Here is a 19,016-nt window from a genome sequence, read left to right as displayed (position 1 = left end):
TCTCTCTGTTTATCCACTCGTATGTTTAGAATAATGCTGTTTTTCTAATATCCAACTTGGTTGGATTTGTGCGAGTAACTGATTGACAGTACATGGGAGTAACTGATTGACAGTACATGCGAGTAACTGATTGACAGTACATGGGAGTAACTGATTGACAGTACATGGGAGTAACTGATTGACAGTACATGGGAGTAACTGATTGACAGTACATGGGAGTAACTGATTGACAGTACATGGGAGTAACTGATTGACAGTACATGGGAGTAACTGATTGACAGTACATGGGAGTAACTGATTGACAGTACATGGGAGTAACTGATTGACAGTACATGGGAGTAACTGATTGACAGTACATGGGAGTAACTGATTGACAGTACATGGGAGTAACTGATTGACAGTACATGGGAGTAACTGATTGACAGTACATGGGAGTAACTGATTGACAGTACATGGGAGTAACTGATTGACAGTACATGGGAGTAACTGATTGACAGTACATGGGAGTAACTGATTGACTGTACATGGGAGTAACTGATTGACAGTACATGGGAGTAACTGATTGACAGTACATGGGAGTAACTGATTGACAGTACATGGGAGTAACTGATTGACTGTACATGGGAGTAACTGATTGACACTACATGGGAGTAACTGATTGACAGTACATGGGAGTAACTGATTGACAGTACATGGGAGTAACTGATTGACAGTACATGCGAGTAACTGATTGACAGTACATGGGAGTAACTGATTGACAGTACATGGGAGTAACTGATTGACAGTACATGGGAGTAACTGATTGACTGTACATGGGAGTAACTGATTGACAGTACATGGGAGTAACTGATTGACTGTACATGGGAGTAACTGATTGACAGTACATGGGAGGAATCAACACTCTCACTGTATAGGCATTTTCACCGTACACCCAGAACATTGCTCTGGGAACCAAAAGGAGTATCTCAGTTTCAAGGTAAAAAGCCTTGTGTGGTATCAGTCAGTCTCATGCAGGAACCAACCGTGCTGATATGACTTGTTTTTGTCGCAGTATAAAGAGTCTCAAATCAAATCAAACTTTATTTGTAAAATGCGCCGAATACAACAAGTGTAGACTTTATCGTGAAATGCTTACTTACAAGCCCTTAACCAACAGTGCAGTTCAAGAAGAGTTAAGAAAATATTTACCATGTAAACTAAACAAAAAAGTAACACAAATAAAAATTAACATCAGGCTTGTATTGAGTCAATAAACCTCTACGACTGTGATAATAAAGATTGATTCATTTCCTTTGAATTTCAGTCCTTAGTGGTGAATTTCCACGACAACAGAGAGAACAGTCTTTCTGTTATCAATTCATTGTATTGTTATTGCATATGTTTTGTTATTTTATTATAATGTATTATACATTTGCATTGTTATATATTGCATGTACTTGAAGGTAAATTGAATATGCAGAAAATAGTTTATGATTGATAGTACTTAGCATAATCTTATTTAGCAGTTCAGAGAGTACAGAGGATGAATCCTATTTCTCACAGATCCCTCTGTATTTATAGGAACAGTCATAGTCCCACCATTCTCCTGTGTCTGATGACCAGGAGTAGAAATACGCACAGTTCTCAGCTCTTCCACCATTAGGCTCTTTACTGTTCCAATACCTGTAGAAGAAACAACACAGAATCAGACTGTCCACTGTTCCAATACCTGTAGGAGAAACAACACATAGAATCAGGCTGTCCACTGTTCCAATACCTGTAGGAGAAACAACACATAGAATCAGACTGTCCACTGTTCCAATACCTGTAGAAGAAACAACACATAGAATCAGGCTGTCCACTGTTCCAATACCTGTAGGAGAAACAACACATAGAATCAGGCTGTCCACTGTTCCAATAACTGTAGGAGAAACAACACATAGAATCAGGCTGTCCACTGTTCCAATACCTGTAGGAGAAACAACACATAGAATCAGGCTGTCCACTGTTCCAATACCTGTAGGAGAAACAACACATAGAATCAGGCTGTCCACTGTTCCAATACCTGTAGGAGAAACAACACATAGAATCAGGCTGTCCACTGTTCCAATACCTGTAGAAGAAACAACACATAGAATCAGGCTGTCCACTGTTCCAATACCTGTAGTTAAAACAACACATAGAATCAGGCTGTCCACTGTTCCAATACCTGTAGAAGAAACAACACATAGAATCAGGCTGTCCACTGTTCTAATACCTGTAGGAGAAACAACACATAGAATCAGGATGTCCACTGTTCCAATACCTGTAGGAGAAACAACACACAGAATCAGGCTGTCCACTGATCCAATACCTGTAGGAGAAACAACACATAGAATCAGGCTGTCCACTGTTCCAATACCTGTAGAAGAAACAACACATAGAATCAGACTGTCCACTGTTCCAATACCTGTAGGAGAAACAACACATAGAATCAGGCTGTCCACTCTGAACCTTCTACTCCAGACAGTGATATCATAGTGACATATAATTCATTAATGTCTTACGTTGTGGTCAGTGGTGTGTCGTCCACCCATTTCCAGGTCCCCTCAGTAACAGAGTCAGTCAGACCAATCCAGACATAGTCCTTTACTCCACATAACCAGTTGACAAAAGTCTGTAGTTGTGGGAGAGAGACAACATTGTTAAAACATAGCCATTACTGCTCGTTCTCTCTCTCTCTCTCTTTTTCTCTCTACACCACACACACCTGATCGTCTTCGCTGTTGATAACCACCAGGTCTGCTCCTCTATCTCTGCAGTCCTGTCTGCTCTCCTCCCAGGATTTGTACTCAGTAGAGACGTAGTAACAACTGCTACCAAACTTCTTCCATCCTTGAGGACACACTGTAAGTTGAAAATGTCTTGCTTTAGTCACTTTAATACAACATTGAATTAAGTATCAATCAGACACTCAAGGAAGACAGGGCACTAACTAATGGACGGTTTGGAAGTCAGTTTTTTTCTCACATATTTCCTTTAATGTAAGTTGAATTGCCGTACGTGGCATGTGAACTGATAGCTGAACAGTCATTAGCCAATTTCACTCACCTTTCTGAACTAACGATTGTTTCAGACATTCTGTGTCTTTTTGTAGCTGGTCGCTTTCTTCGGTCAGGGTGTTGTTACTGGTCTGTAGCTGGTCTCTCTCTTTGATCAGGGTGTTGTAGCTGGTCTGTAGCTGGTCTCTTTCTGAAGTCAGGGTGTTGTTACTGGTCTGTAGCTGGTCTCTCTCTTTGGTCAAGGTGTTGTAACTGGTCTGTAGCTGGTCTCTCTCTTTGGTCAGGGTGTTGTAGTTGGTCTGTAACTGGTCTCTCTCTTCGGTCAGGGTGTTGTAACTGGTCTGCAGCTGGTCTCTTTCTGCAGTCAGGGTGTTGTTACTGGTCTGTAGCTGGTCTCTCTCTTTGGTCAGGGTGTTAGAACTGGTCTGTAACTGGTCTCTCTCTTTAGTCATGGTGTTGTTGCTGGTCTGTAGCTGGTCTCTCTCTTTGGTCAGGGTGTTAGAACTGGTCTGTAGCTGGTCTCTCTCATTGGTCAGGGTGTTGTAGCTGGTCTGTAGCTGGTCTTTCTCTTTGGTCAGGTTGTTGTAGCTGGTCTGTAGCTGGTCTTTCTCTTTGGTCAAGGTGTTGTATCTGGTCTGTAGCTGGTCTCTCTCTTTGGCCAGGGTGTTATAACTGGTCTGTAGCTGGTCTCTCTCTTTGGTCAGGGTGTTGTAACTGGTCTGTAGCTGGTCTCTCTTTTTGGTCTGTGTGTTGGAACTGGTCTGTAGCTGTCCTTTCTCTTTGGTCAGGGGGTTGTAACTGGTCTGTAGCTGGTTTCTCTCTTTGGTCAGGGTGTCGGAACTGGTCAATTGGTTTCTCTCTGTGAAATAATACAATCCACAACCAAGATAAAAGTGGAAAAGTTAATCAGACATGACCCGGATTGAGGTCCATTTCAATTCCAGTCAATTCAGGAAGTACACTGTAATTATTTTCATTTAGAAACATGTGGAATTGGAATTTAGTGTATTTTCTTAATTAAATTGAATAGAATTGAAATGGAATGTAACCCTGGTCGTAACACCACTGATGATGAAGAATGTTTGAGTGAGAACATTTCAAACTCACGGTAGAGTAACAGGCCTATGATCCAAGCCAGCAGGAGAACACACAGCAGCCCCAGACACACTGCAGCAGTTGGGAAATGTCTCTTCCACCTCCAAAGATACACTGAAGCACATATTATTATCATAAGAACTTGATCAGTGTATATACACATGTTTTTCTTTCCAGTTGCTCTTTGAATCACTGAGGGAAATACACCACAACTGAGTTCCAGCACCTCACATATTCTACTGCTTGAGTTCCAGAACCTCACATATTCTACTGCTTGAGTTCCAGAACCTCACATATTCTACTGCTTGAGTTCCAGCACCTCACATATTCTACTGCTTGAGTTCCAGAACCTCACATATTCTACTGCTTGAGTTCCAGCACCTCACATATTCTACTGCTTGAGTTCCAGAACCTCACATATTCTACTGCTTGAGTTCCAGAACCTCACATATTCTACTGCTTGAGTTCCAGCACCTCACATATTCTACTGCTTGAGTTCCAGAACCTCACATATTCTACTGCTTGAGTTCCAGCACCTCACATATTCTACTGCTTGAGTTCCAGAACCTCACATATTCTACTGCTTGAGTTCCAGAACCTCACATATTCTACTGCTTGAGTTCCAGCACCTCACATATTCTACTGCTTGAGTTCCAGAACCTCACATATTCTACTGCTTGAGTTCCAGCACCTCACATATTCTACTGCTTGAGTTCCAGCACCTCACATATTCTACTGCTTGAGTTCCAGAACCTCACATATTCTACTGCTTGAGTTCCAGAACCTCACATATTCTACTGCTTGAGTTCCAGAACCTCACATATTCTACTGCTTGAGTTCCAGCACCTCACATATTCTACTGCTTGAGTTCCAGCACCTCACATATTCTACTGCTTGAGTTCCAGAACCTCACATATTCTACTGCTTGAGTTCCAGAACCTCACATATTCTACTGCTTGAGTTCCAGCACCTCACATATTCTACTGCTTGAGTTCCAGAACCTCACATATTCTACTGCTTGAGTTCCAGCACCTCACATATTCTACTGCTTGAGTTCCAGAACCTCACATATTCTACTGCTTGAGTTCCAGCACCTCACATATTCTACTGCTTGAGTTCCAGAACCTCACATATTCTACTGCTTGAGTTCCAGAACCTCACATATTCTACTGCTTGAGTTCCAGAACCTCACATATTCTACTGCTTGAGTTCCAGCACCTCACATATTCTACTGCTTGAGTTCCAGAACCTCACATATTCTACTGCTTGAGTTCCAGCACCTCACATATTCTACTGCTTGAGTTCCAGAACCTCACATATTCTACTGCTTGAGTTCCAGCACCTCACATATTCTACTGCTTGAGTTCCAGAACCTCACATATTCTACTGCTTGAGTTCCAGAACCTCACATATTCTACTGCTTGAGTTCCAGCACCTCACATATTCTACTGCTTGAGTTCCAGCACCTCACATATTCTACTGCTTGAGTTCCAGAACCTCACATATTCTACTGCTTGAGTTCCAGCACCTCACATATTCTACTGCTTGAGTTCCAGCACCTCACATATTCTACTGCTTGAGTTCCAGCACCTCACATATTCTACTGCTTGAGTTCCAGAACCTCACATATTCTACTGCTTGAGTTCCAGCACCTCACATATTCTACTGCTTGAGTTCCAGAACCTCACATATTCTACTGCTTGAGTTCCAGCACCTCACATATTCTACTGCTTGAGTTCCAGAACCTCACATATTCTACTGCTTGAGTTCCAGAACCTCACATATTCTACTGCTTGAGTTCCAGAACCTCACATATTCTACTGCTTGAGTTCCAGCACCTCACATATTCTACTGCTTGAGTTCCAGAACCTCACATATTCTACTGCTTGAGTTCCAGAACCTCTAACAGAATATTGGCTTAAACATATTGCTGAGTTCAGGCACCCATAATGACTGCCGGCACCTATTTCAATCACAATCAAATTCCATTTGTTAATTGCTTCATTAAAACAGCAGGTGTATGCTAATAGTGAAATGCTGACCTATGGGTCCTTTTCCAACAATACAGAGAGAAATAAATAGAAATACTGACAAGGATTAAATAACGAATAACATTAACAAGTCAAAATAACATTGGCTATGTACAGGAAGTACCAGGTAATAACATTGGCTATGTACAGGAAGTACCAGGTGATAACATGGCTATATACAGGGAGTATTGATATAGTGTCGATGTGCAGGGGTACAAGGTAACCAGAATATGAATTTTCCACATTTTGTGTTAGTCTGAATGAAATAAAAATAATTGTCACTGTCCTGGAAGTATTTTTTTGTTTGTTTACAAATTAATAAAAAATGAAAAGGTGGAGTATTGTGGGTCAATAACTATTCAACCCCTTTATGTCTAAATAAGTTCAGGAGTACAAATGTGCTTAACAAGTCACATAATAAGTTGCACAGACTTACTCTTTGTGCAATAATAGTGTTTAACATGATTTTTTAATGACTATCTCATCTCTGTAACCCAACACATACAATTATCTGTAAGGTCCCTCAGTCAAGAAGTGAATTTCAATCACAGAATCAACCACAAAGACCAGGGTTGTTTTCCAAGGCCTCGCAAAGGGCACCTATTGATAGGATTAAAAAAATACAGACATTGAATATCCCTTTGAGCCTGGTGAAGTTATTACACTTTGGTTGGTGCATCAAAACACCCAGTCATTAAAAAGATACAGGCGTCCTTCTTAACTCAGTTGCCGGAGAGGAAGGAAACCGCTCAGGGATTTCACCATGAGGCCAATGGTGACTTTAAAACAGTTACAGAGTTTAATGGCTGTGACAGGAGAAAACTGAGGATGGATCAACATTATAGTTACTCCTCAACACTAACCTACTTGACCGAGTGAAAATAAGGAAGCTGTCCAAAATAAAAATTCTGCTAAAAATGTGGCAAAGCAATTAAAATGTTGTCCTGAAAACAAAGTGTTGTAATGGATTTGCCCAAAACAAAATACATTTGAGTATCACTCTCCATAGTTTCAGGATAAAAAAAAGGAATTAAACAGGCAAAATCCTAGAGGAAAACCTGATTGTTTGCTTGCCACCAGACACTGGGAGAAAATTTCACCTTTCAGTTGGACAATAACCTAAAACACAAGGCCAAATCTACACTTGTAGCGCCCGACGCCAGAGATGAGAAGCAGGTATGGGGAGTCAAAATTGAATAAGGAACCGACATGAAACAAGACAGGCACAGCGTCAGCACACGGACAAAACAACGACCTTCGACAATCAATGCAGCAGCGGAGGAACAGAGATGGGGAAGTGACAAATATAAGGGAGGTAATAAACAGGTGATTGAGTCCAGGTGAATCCAATAATACACTGATGCGCGTGACGGGGAAAGGCAGGAGTGTGCGTAATGCTGGGGAGCCTGGCGCCTTCGAGCACCAGGGGGAGGGGGAGCAGGCGTGACATCACTGGAGTTTGCAGAGTTACAGGTTTGACTTAAATCTGCTTGAAAATCTATGGTAAGACTTGAAAATGGTTGTCTAGCAATTCTCAACAACCAATTTGACAGAATTGGGTGAAGAATTTTGAAAATAATTTTGAATACCAATGTTACCAATGAATACCAATACCAGGCCAAATATATACACTCCTGTCTTATAACATGAATATCTGAACTGTCTTTATATCTATTATAAACGTTGTGGCGTACAGCAGGTCAGCCACCAGGGGGAGACTCGTCGAGGCGATGGCTCCATCTGCTGGTCGTGCCAGGTCTCGACAGGCTCTCCGACCAGGACTAATTGGAGCTGATTGGTGAGTAATCAAGGGCTGATTGCTCACCAGCTGTACAAGTCCCATAAAGCTGCCAGAAGGGCAGCACATGGGGGAGAGAGTGGGGGGAAGAAAGGACTCCCGTATATTTGGGGACGGTTTCAGAGGTAACAGGAGCGAGGTCAGTTTTTGATCCCTACAGGATACAGCAAGACCTGGAGCCCAGAAGACGGGATCCCAGAGAGGGTCTCATGGGGGATACAGCAAGGCCCGGAGCCCTGAAGACAGTATCCCGGAGAGGGTCTCATGGGGGATACAGCAAGACCTGGAGCCCAGAAGACGGGATCCCAGAGAGGGTCTCATGGGGGATACAGCAAGGCCCGGAGCCCTGAAGACAGTATCCCGGAGAGGGTCTCATGGGGGATACAGCAAGACCCGGAGCCCAGAAGACGGGATCCCGGAGAGGGTCTCATGGGGGATACAGCAAGTCCCGGAGCCCAGACGTCAGTATCCCGGAGAGGGTCTCATGGGGGATACAGCAAGGCCCGGAGCCCAGAAGACAGGATCCCGGAGAGGGTCTCATGGGGGCTACAGCAAGACCCGGAGCCCAGAAGACGGGATCCCAGAGAGGGTCTCATGGGGGATACTGCAATGAGACCCTCTCCGGGAGACCCTCTCCGGGATCCCGTCTTCTGGGCTCCGGGTCTTGCTGTATCCCCCATGAGACCCTCTCCAAATCCCTGGACGTGTGTGCGAAATCGAATTTTCTCTCCCTCCGTCGTGGAGAAAATGGACAAGACCCTGCGCCTGGGCATTGACTAACGGGGACTCAATGGCATTACTGTTAAGAACCGTTACCTGCTACCACTCATTTCCTCTGCCTTCGAGCCACTCCAGGGAGCCACTGTGTTTTCGAAGTTGGATCTACGGAATGCATACCACCTGGTGCGGATACGAGAGGGAGACGAGTGGAAGACCGCCTTCAACACGGCCAGCAGCCACTACGAGTATCAGGTCATGCCTTTTGGCCTCACCAACGCCCCTGCTGGGTTCCAGGCTCTGGTAAATGATGTTCTCCACGACATGTTGAACCGGTTCGTCTTCGTCTACATTGATGACATCCTCGTCTTCTCCCGCTCCCCCCAAGAACACGTGCTCCTCGTCCGGCGGGTTCTTCAACGCCTTCTGGAGAATCAGCTATTTGTGAAGGCAGAGAAGTGCGAGTTCCATCTCTCCACCATCCCCTTTCTGGGCTACATCATCTCTGCTGGGAGAGCCTCGCCCCCTCCCCCCCTCCTGGTCTCGGTCTTGACTCGGTCTCGCCCCTCCCCCCCTCCTGGTCTCGGTCTTAACTCGGTCTCGCTTTAGATGTTCTCGAACACAACACTGATGAATACTTTCTGAAAGCACTGTACATACAGGTATAGTAGTATACCTACATATAGGAAAAGTAGTATAGCTACATATAGGTATAGTAGTATACCTACATATAGGAAAAGTAGTATACCTACATATAGGTATAGTAGTATACCTACATATAGGAAAAGTAGTATAGCTACATATAGGTATAGTAGTATACATACATATAGGAAAAGTAGTATACCTACATATAGGTATAGTAGGGGTAAAGGATATAATATAGGAATGGACTGTACATACAGGTATAGTAGGGGTAAAGGATATAATATAGGAATGGGTAAAGTGACTAGGCAACAGGATAGTAGACAGGAGCAGCTGTGTGTGTGTGTTTGTCCGTGTGTGTGTGTGTGTGTGTGTGTGTGTGTGTGTGTGTGTGTGTGTGTGTGTGTGTGTGTGTGTGTGTGTGTGTGTGTGTGTGTGTGTGTGTGTGTGTGTGTGTGTGTGTGTGTGTGTGTGTGTGTGTGTGTGTGTGTGTTGGGGTGTAAGTGTAAGTATGTGTGAATGTGTTGGTAGAGTCCAGTGTGTGTGCATAGAGTCAGTGCAGGAAAGTTAGAGCAAAAAAGTGTGTGTGTGTGTGTGTGTGTGTGTGTGTGTGTGTGTGTGTGTGTGTGTGTGTGTGTGTGTGTGTGTGTGTGTGTGTGTGTGTGTGTGTGTGTGTGTGTGTGTGTGTGTGTGTGTGTGTGTGTGTGTGTGTGTGTGTGTCGAGGTTTCAGTGTCAAGCACTATAACAGGATAAACTGTTACCTGAATGTTGATCACCAGCTACATCATTCTTGCGGGGCACGATGGGTCTTTTGTTGTTGTAAATATGATCATCAATGTCAATGGTCTTTATTACATTAAGTTCTTCGTCTTCAAATCCATTTGTGTATTCATAGATTCCCTTTGACATCTTTATACGCTTGTGGTCAAATGCAGTAACAGCAGACTCTTGTAACTTCTACTGTTGTAACTTCTACTGTTGTATCTTCTACTCTTGTAACTTCTACTGTTGTAACTTCTACTGTTGTAGCTTCTACTCTTGTAACTTCTACTGTTGTATCTTCTACTCTTGTAGCTTCTACTGTTGTAACTTCTACTCTTGTAGCTTCTACTCTTGTAACTTCTACTGTTGTATCTTCTACTCTTGTAGCTTCTACTCTTGTAACTTCTACTGTTGTATCTTCTACTCTTGTAACTTCTACTGTTGTAACTTCTACTGTTGTAGCTTCTACTCTTGTAACTTCTACTGTTGTATCTTCTACTCTTGTAGCTTCTACTGTTGTAACTTCTACTCTTGTAGCTTCTACTCTTGTAACTTCTACTGTTGTATCTTCTACTCTTGTAGCTTCTACTCTTGTAACTTCTACTGTTGTATCTTCTACTCTTGTAGCTTCTACTGTTGTAACTTCTACTGTTGTAGCTTCTACTCTTGTAACTTCTACTGTTGTAACTTCTACTGTTGTAGCTTCTTCTCTTGTAACTTCTTCTCTTGTATCTTCTACTGTTGTAACTTCTGCTGTTGTAACTTCTACTGTTGTAACTTCTACTGTTGTAACTTCTACTGTTGTAATGTCTGCTGTTGTAACTTCTACTGTTGTAACTTCTACTGTTGTAACTTCTACTGTTGTATCTTCTACTGTTGTAACTTCTACTGTTGTAATGTCTGCTGTTATCTCAGTTGTAGGTTTGTGTCTGTTCGCTGCACAGCTGGAGCCTCTGTGTGACTCAGTCTAATGTCAGAGACAGTTTTAACTGTCAACCTCATTAAAGGGGAAACTGTCTAACCAATAGGACGACACTAACCACCACCATGTGACTCCAGACTTATTTTCTGAGAACCATGTTTGTTTCTCACAGTGTAGATTAGTTTGTATATTTAGATTAGATTGGTTTAGTTAACCACAGTGTAAATTAGTTTGTATAGTTAGATTAGATTGGTTTAGTTAACCACAGTGTAGATTAGTTTGTAAAATCCACATCTACATGTAACAAGAGGAACCACTCCACATCTATATTTAACAAGAGGGACCACATCTATATTTAACAAGAGGGACCACATCTATATTTAACAAGAGGGACCACTCCACATCTATATTTAACAAGAGGGACCACATCTACATTTAACAAGAGGGACCACATCTATATTTAACAAGAGGGACCACATCTACATTTAACAAGAGGGACCACATCTATATTTAACAAGAGGGACCACATCTACATTTAACAAGAGGGACCACTCCACATCTATATTTAACAAGAGGGACCACATCTACATTTAACAAGAGGGACCACTCCACATCTATATTTAACAAGAGGGACCACATCTACATTTAACAAGAGGGACCACATCTATAGTTAACAAGAGGGACCACATCTACATTTAACAAGAGGGACCACATCTATATTTAACAAGAGGGACCACATCTACATTTAACAAGAGGGACCACTCCACATCTATATTTAACAAGAGGGACCACATCTATATTTAACAAGAGGGACCACATCTATATTTAACAAGAGGGACCACATCTATATTTAACAAGAGGGACCACATCTACATTTAACAAGAGGGACCACTCCACATCTATATTTAACAAGAGGGACCACATCTACATTTAACAAGAGGGACCACTCCACATCTATATTTAACAAGAGGGACCACATCTACATTTAACAAGAGGGACCACATCTATAGTTAACAAGAGGGACCACATCTATATTTAACAAGAGGGACCACATCTATATTTAACAAGAGGGACCACATCTACATTTAACAAGAGGGACCACATCTATATTTAACAAGAGGGACCACATCTATATTTAACAAGAGGGACCACATCTATATTTAACAAGAGGGACCACTCCACATCTATATTTAACAAGAGGGACCACATCTACATTTAACAAGAGGGACCACTCCACATCTATATTTAACAAGAGGGACCACATCTATATTTAACAAGAGGGACCACATCTATATTTAACAAGAGGGACCACATCTATATTTAACAAGAGGGACCAAAAGATCTTTGATATTGGTTGTATTAAAGGGAACAGGGGGTTCTGTCCTGAAAGATCTTTGATATTGGTTGTATTAAAGGGAACAGAGGGTTCTGTCCTAAAAGATCTTTGATATTGGTTGTATTAAAGGGAACAGAGGGTTCTGTCCTAAAATATCTTTGATATTGGTTCTATTAAAGGGAACAGGGGGTTCTGTCCTTAAAGATCTTTGATATTGGTTGTATTAAAGGGAACAGAGGGTTCTGTCCTAAAAGATCTTTGATATTGGTTGTATTAAAGGGAACAGGGGGTTCTGTCCTGAAAGATCTTTGATATTGGTTGTATTAAAGGGAACAGGGGGTTCTGTCCTGAAAGATCTTTGATATTGGTTGTATTAAAGGGAACAGGGGGTTCTGTCCTTAAAGATCTTTGATATTGGTTGTATTAAAGGGAACAGGGGGTTCTGTCCTTAAAGATCTTTGATATTGGTTGTATTAAAGGGAACAGGGGGTTCTGTCCTGAAAGATCTTTGATATTGGTTGTATTAAAGGGAACAGGGGGTTCTGTCAAAAAATATCTTTGTTATTGGTTGTATTAAAGGGAACAGGGGGTTCTGTCCTTAAAGATCTTTGATATTGGTTCTATTAAAGGGAACAGGGGGTTCTGTCCTAAAAGATCTTTGATATTGGTTGTATTAAAGGGAACAGGGGGTTCTGTCCTGAAAGATCTTTGATATTGGTTGTATTAAAGGGAACAGGGGGTTCTGTCCTGAAAGATCTTTGATATTGGTTGTATTAAAGGGAACAGGGGGTTCTGTCCTTAAAGATCTTTGATATTGGTTGTATTAAAGGGAACAGGGGGTTCTGTCCTTAAAGATCTTTGATATTGGTTGTATTAAAGGGAACAGGGGGTTCTGTCCTTAAAGATCTTTGATATTGGTTGTATTAAAGGGAACAGGGGGTTCTGTCCTGAAAGATCTTTGATATTGGTTGTATTAAAGGGAACAGGGGGTTCTGTCCTTAAAGATCTTTGATATTGGTTGTATTAAAGGGAACAGAGGGTTCTGTCCTAAAAGATCTTTGATATTGGTTGTATTAAAGGGAACAGGGGGTTCTGTCCTTAAAGATCTTTGATATTGGTTGTATTAAAGGGAACAGAGGGTTCTGTCCTAAAAGATCTTTGATATTGGTTCTATTAAAGGGAACAGGGGGTTCTGTCCTAAAAGATCTTTGATATTGGTTGTATTAAAGGGAACAGGGGGTTCTGTCCTAAAAGATCTTTGATATTGGTTGTATAAAAGGGAACAGAGGCTTCTGTCCTCGGGTCATTTAAAAGACAATAGGTCTTTTCCATTTCCTCAGTTTGTTACTTTCAGGTCAACAGTTGGGACCAGTTTAGTTCCTATGTTCTCTAAAAGTGCTGATTCTCTCTGTGTGTGTGTGTGTGTGTGTGTGTGTGTGTGTGTGTGTGTGTGTGTGTGTGTGTGTGTGTGTGTGTGTGTGTGTGTGTGTGTGTGTGTGTGTGTGTGTGTGTGTGTGTGTGTGTGTGTGTGTGTGTGTGTGTAACTATAAATTATTAGCATTTCCAGAGAATGAGGAAGTCACACACACACACACACACACACACACACACACACACACACACACACACACACACACACACACACACACACACACACACACACACAGATCAGCACAGTTTCTACACAGTCAGCACAAACATTCATCGGATGGCACCGATTCAAACCCACTGAATTCAAGCCTTGTTGGAACACACACACACACACACGGCAGGGCAACACACACACACACACACACACACACACACACGGCAGGGCAGGGCAACACACACACAAACACACGGCAGGGCAACACACACATATACACAAACACACGGCAGGACAACACACACACACAAACACACACGGTAGGGCAACACACACACAAACACGGCAGTGCAACACACACACAAACACACGGCAGGGCAACACACACATATACACAAACACACACGCTGCAGGGCAACACAGTGGTGTAAAGTACTTCAGTAAAAATACTGAGAATGCTCAAGCAGGACAGAATTATGGCACCTTTCAATCCCTCGAAGAGAGAGAGAGAGAGAGAGAGAGAGAGAGAGAGAGAGAGAGAGAGAGAGAGAGAGAGAGAGAGAGAGAGAGAGAGAGAGAGAGAGAGAGAGAGAGAGAGAGAGAGAGAGAGAGAGAGAGAGAGAGAGAGAGAGAGAGAGAGAGAGAGACGCAGAGAGAGAGACGCAGAGAGAGAGACGCAGAGAGAGAGACGCAGAGAGAGAGACGCAGAGAGAGAGACGCAGAGAGAGAGAGAGAGAGAGACGCAGAGAGAGAGAGACGCAGAGAGACGCAGAGAGAGAGACGCAGAGAGAGAGAGAGAGAGAGACGCAGAGAGAGAGAGAGACGCAGAGAGAGAGACGCAGAGAGAGAGAGACGCAGAGAGAGAGAGACGCAGAGAGAGAGATGCAGAGGCAGAGAGGGAGAGAGAGACACGCAGAGACGCAAAGAGAGAGAGACTGAGAGAGGCAGAGAGAGATAACTATGTATCTCTCTCTCTCAAAGGCAGAGAGGGATTCAAAAGAATACTTTTTCCACCACTGCAAACACCTACACACACAGACGCACACACACAAATACAAACACAGACGCACACACACAAACACACACACACACACACACACACACACACACACACACACACACACACACACACACACACACACACACACACACAGATCAGCACAGTTTCTACACAGTCAGCACAAACATTCATCGGATGGCACCGATTCAAACCCACTGAATTCAAGCCTTGTTGGAACACACACACACACACACGGCAGGGCAACACACACACACACACACACACACACACACACACGGCAGGGCAGGGCAACACACACACAAACACACGGCAGGGCAACACATACATATACACAAACACACGGCAGGACAACACACACACACAAACACACACGGTAGGGCAACACACACACAAACACGGCAGTGCAACACACACACAAACACACGGCAGGGCAACACACACATATACACAAACACACACGCTGCAGGGCAACACAGTGGTGTAAAGTACTTCAGTAAAAATACTGAGAATGCTCAAGCAGGACAGAATTATGGCACCTTTCAATCCCTCGAAAGAGAGAGAGAGAGAGAGAGAGAGAGAGAGAGAGAGAGAGAGAGAGAGAGAGAGAGAGAGAGAGAGAGAGAGAGAGAGAGAGAGAGAGAGAGAGAGAGAGAGAGAGAGAGAGAGAGAGAGAGAGAGAGAGAGAGAGAGAGAGAGAGAGAGAGAGAGAGAGAGAGACGCAGAGAGACGCAGAGAGAGAGACGCAGAGAGAGAGAGACGTAGAGAGAGAGAGACGCAGAGAGACGCAGAGAGAGAGACGCAGAGAGAGAGACGCAGAGAGAGAGAGAGAGAGAGACGCAGAGAGAGAGAGAGACGCAGAGAGAGAGACGCAGAGAGAGAGAGACGCAGAGAGGACAAACACCAAATTGAGACTCTGCATGCAGAATTCTGCAAAAATATCCTCCGTGTACAACGTAGAACACCAAATAATGCATGCAGAGCAGAATTAGGCCGATACCCACTAATTATCAAAATCCAGAAAAGAGCCGTTAAATTCTACAACCACCTAAAAGGAAGCGATTCCCAAACCTTCCATAACAAAGCCATCACCTACAGAGAGATGAACCTGGAGAAGAGTCCCCTAAGCAAGCTGGTCCTAGGGCTCTGTTCACAAACACAAACACACCCCACAGAGCCCCAGGACAACAGCACAATTAGACCCAACCAAATCATGAGAAAACAAAAAGATAATTACTTGACACATTGGAAAGAATTAACAAAAAAACAGAGCAAACTAGAATGCTATTTGGCCCTAAACAGAGAGTACACAGTGGCAGAATACCTGACCACTGTGACTGACCCAAACTTAAGGAAAGCTTTGACTATGTACAGACTCAGTGAGCATAGCCTTGCTATTGAGAAAGGCCGCCGTAGGCAGACATGGCTCTCAAGAGAAGACAGGCTATGTGCACACTGCCCACAAAATGAGGTGGAAACTGAGCTGCACTTCCTAACCTCCTGCCCAATGTATGACCATATTAGAGAGACATATTTCCCTCAGATTACACAGATCCACAAAGAATTCGAAAACAAATCCAATTTTGATAAACTCCCATATCTACTGGGTGAAATTCCACAGTGTGCCATCACAGCAGCAAGATTTGTGACCTGTTGCCACAAGAAAAGGGCAACCAGTGAAGAACAAACACCACTGTAAATACAACCCATATTTATGTTTATTTATTTTAACTTGTGTGCTTTAACCATTTGTACATTGTTACAACACTGCATATATATAATATGACATTTGTAATGTCTTTATTGTTTTGAAACTTCTGTATGTGTAATGTTTACTGTTCATTTTTATTGTTTATTTGACTTTTGTATATTACCTACCTCACTTGCTTTGGCAATGTTAACACATGTTTCCCATGCCAATAAAGCCCCTTGAATTGAATTGAATTGAATTGAGAGAGAGACGCAGAGAGAGAGATGCAGAGGCAGAGAGGGAGAGAGAGACACGCAGAGACGCAAAGAGAGAGAGACTGAGAGAGGCAGAGAGAGATAACTATGTATCTCTCTCTCTCAAAGGCAGAGAGGGATTCAAAAGAATACTTTTTCCACCACTGCAAACACCTACACACACAGACGCACACACACAAATACAAACACAGACGCACACACACAAACACACACACACACACAAACAGAAGCACACACACACACACACACACACACAGATAGTAAACAGAGCTGCCATTATGTAAGGTCCAGGTGAGATAACAGTATGGCCAGATGGTCTGCATGAGGGAACAGCAGGAATGCACAACAAGCTCTCACACTCTCACATCACAATTCGACGTTCTTTCACGTTTCTCAAACGTCACATTTCAAAGTTGTTCCAAAACGCCAAAAAGCGTTTAAGGTTAAGATATGAATGGGTAAGGTGAGTCATTAACTCTGAATGGGTAAGGTGAGTCATTAACTCTGGATGGTTAAGGTGAGTCATTAACTCTGAATGGTTAAGGTGAGTCATTAACTCTGGATGGTTAAGGTGAGTCATTAACTCTGAATGGGTAAGGTGAGTCATTAACTCTGGATGGTTAAGGTGAGTCATTAACTCTGAATGGTTAAGGTGAGTCATTAACTCTGAATGGGTAAGGTGAGTCATTAACTCTGGATGGTTAAGGTGAGTCATTAACTCTGAATGGGTAAGGTGAGTCATTAACTCTGAATGGGTAAGGTGAGTCATTAACTCTGGATGGTTAAGGTGAGTCATTAAGTGAATGGTTAAGGTGAGTCATTAACTCTGGATGGTTAAGGTGAGTCATTAAGTGAATGGTTAAGGTGAGTCATTAAGTGAATGGTTAAGGTGAGTCATTAACTCTGAATGGTTAAGGTGAGTCATTAACTCTGAATGGGTAAGGTGAGTCATTAACTCTGAATGGGTAAGGTGAGTCATTAACTCTGAATGGGTAAGGTGAGTCATTAACTCTGAATGGGTAAGGTGAGTCATTAACTCTGAATGGGTAAGGTGAGTCATTAACTCTGGATGGTTAAGGTGAGTCATTAACTCTGAATGGTTAAGGTGAGTCATTAACTCTGAATGGGTAAGGTGAGTCATTAACTCTGAATGGTTAAGGTGAGTCATTAACTCTGAATGGGTAAGGTGAGTCATTAACTCTGGATGGTTAAGGTGAGTCATTAACTCTGAATGGTTAAGGTGAGTCATTAACTAAGAATGGTTAAGGTGAGTCATTAACTAAGAATGGTTAAGGTGAGTCATTAACTCTGAATGGGTAAGGTGAGTCATTAACTAAGAATGGTTAAGGTGAGTCATTAACTCTGAATGGGTAAGGTGAGTCATTAACTAAGAATGGTTAAGGTGAGTCATTAACTCTGAATGGGTAAGGTGAGTCATTAACTAAGAATGGTTAAGGTGAGTCATTAACTCTGAATGGTTAAGGTGAGTCATTAACTCTGAATGGGTAAGGTGAGTCATTAACTAAGAATGGTTAAGGTGAGTCATTAACTCTGAATGGGTAAGGTGAGTCATTAACTCAGAATGGTTAAGGTGAGGCATTAACTCTGAATGGTTAAGGTTAGACATTAACTCTGAATGGGTAAGGTGAGTCATTAACTCAGAATGGTTAAGGTGAGGCATTAACTCTGAATGGTTAAGGTTAGGCATTAACTCTGAATGGTTAAGGTTAGGCATTAACTCTGAATGGTTGAGGTGAGTCATTAACTCTGAATGGTTAAGGTTAGACATTAACTCCGAATGGTTAAGGTGAGTTATTAACTCTGAATGGTTAAGGTTAGTCATTTAACTCTGAATGGTTAAGGTGAGTCATTAAGTGAATGGTTAAGGTGAGTAATTAAGTTAATGGTTAAGGTGAGTCATTAAGTGAATGGTTAAGGTGAGTCATTAAGTGAATGGTTAAGGTCAGTCATTAAGTGAATGGTTAAGGTGAGTCATTAAGTGAATGGTTAAGGTGAGTCATTAAGTGAATGGTTAAGGTGAGTCATTAAGTGAATGGTTAAGGTCAGTCATTAAGTGAATGGTTAAGGTCAGTCATTAAGTGAATGGTTAAGGTCAGTCATTAAG

General features: G+C 42.5%; 1 protein-coding gene across 3 annotated transcripts; it reads right to left on the bottom strand.

Annotated features, from left to right (window-relative positions):
• Positions 1-1,067: 1,067 nt before the first annotated feature.
• Positions 1,068-11,037, bottom strand: LOC139579562 (C-type lectin domain family 4 member M-like). 3 transcript variants are annotated; one of them, XM_071408312.1, is made up of 7 exons: positions 10,940-11,035; positions 10,065-10,293; positions 4,128-4,229; positions 3,070-3,879; positions 2,729-2,865; positions 2,526-2,635; positions 1,068-1,662 (listed from the first exon to the last, which is right to left on the bottom strand). In XM_071408312.1, the coding sequence occupies exons 2-7, from the start codon at positions 10,210-10,212 to the stop codon at positions 1,530-1,532; spliced, it is 1,440 nt and encodes a 479-aa protein (XP_071264413.1). In that variant the 5' UTR covers positions 10,213-10,293; positions 10,940-11,035; the 3' UTR covers positions 1,068-1,529. The 3 variants fall into 3 exon arrangements, with proteins under 3 accessions (XP_071264413.1, XP_071264412.1, XP_071264414.1); XM_071408311.1 differs by having other exon boundaries at positions 10,065-11,036; XM_071408313.1 differs by lacking the exon at positions 2,526-2,635 and having other exon boundaries at positions 10,065-11,037.
• Positions 11,038-19,016: the final 7,979 nt, after the last annotated feature.

This window comes from Salvelinus alpinus, chromosome 6, assembly GCF_045679555.1.
Source record: "Salvelinus alpinus chromosome 6, SLU_Salpinus.1, whole genome shotgun sequence".
NCBI lineage: Eukaryota > Metazoa > Chordata > Actinopteri > Salmoniformes > Salmonidae > Salvelinus > Salvelinus alpinus.
This window is presented reverse-complemented; position numbering and strand designations above follow the sequence as displayed.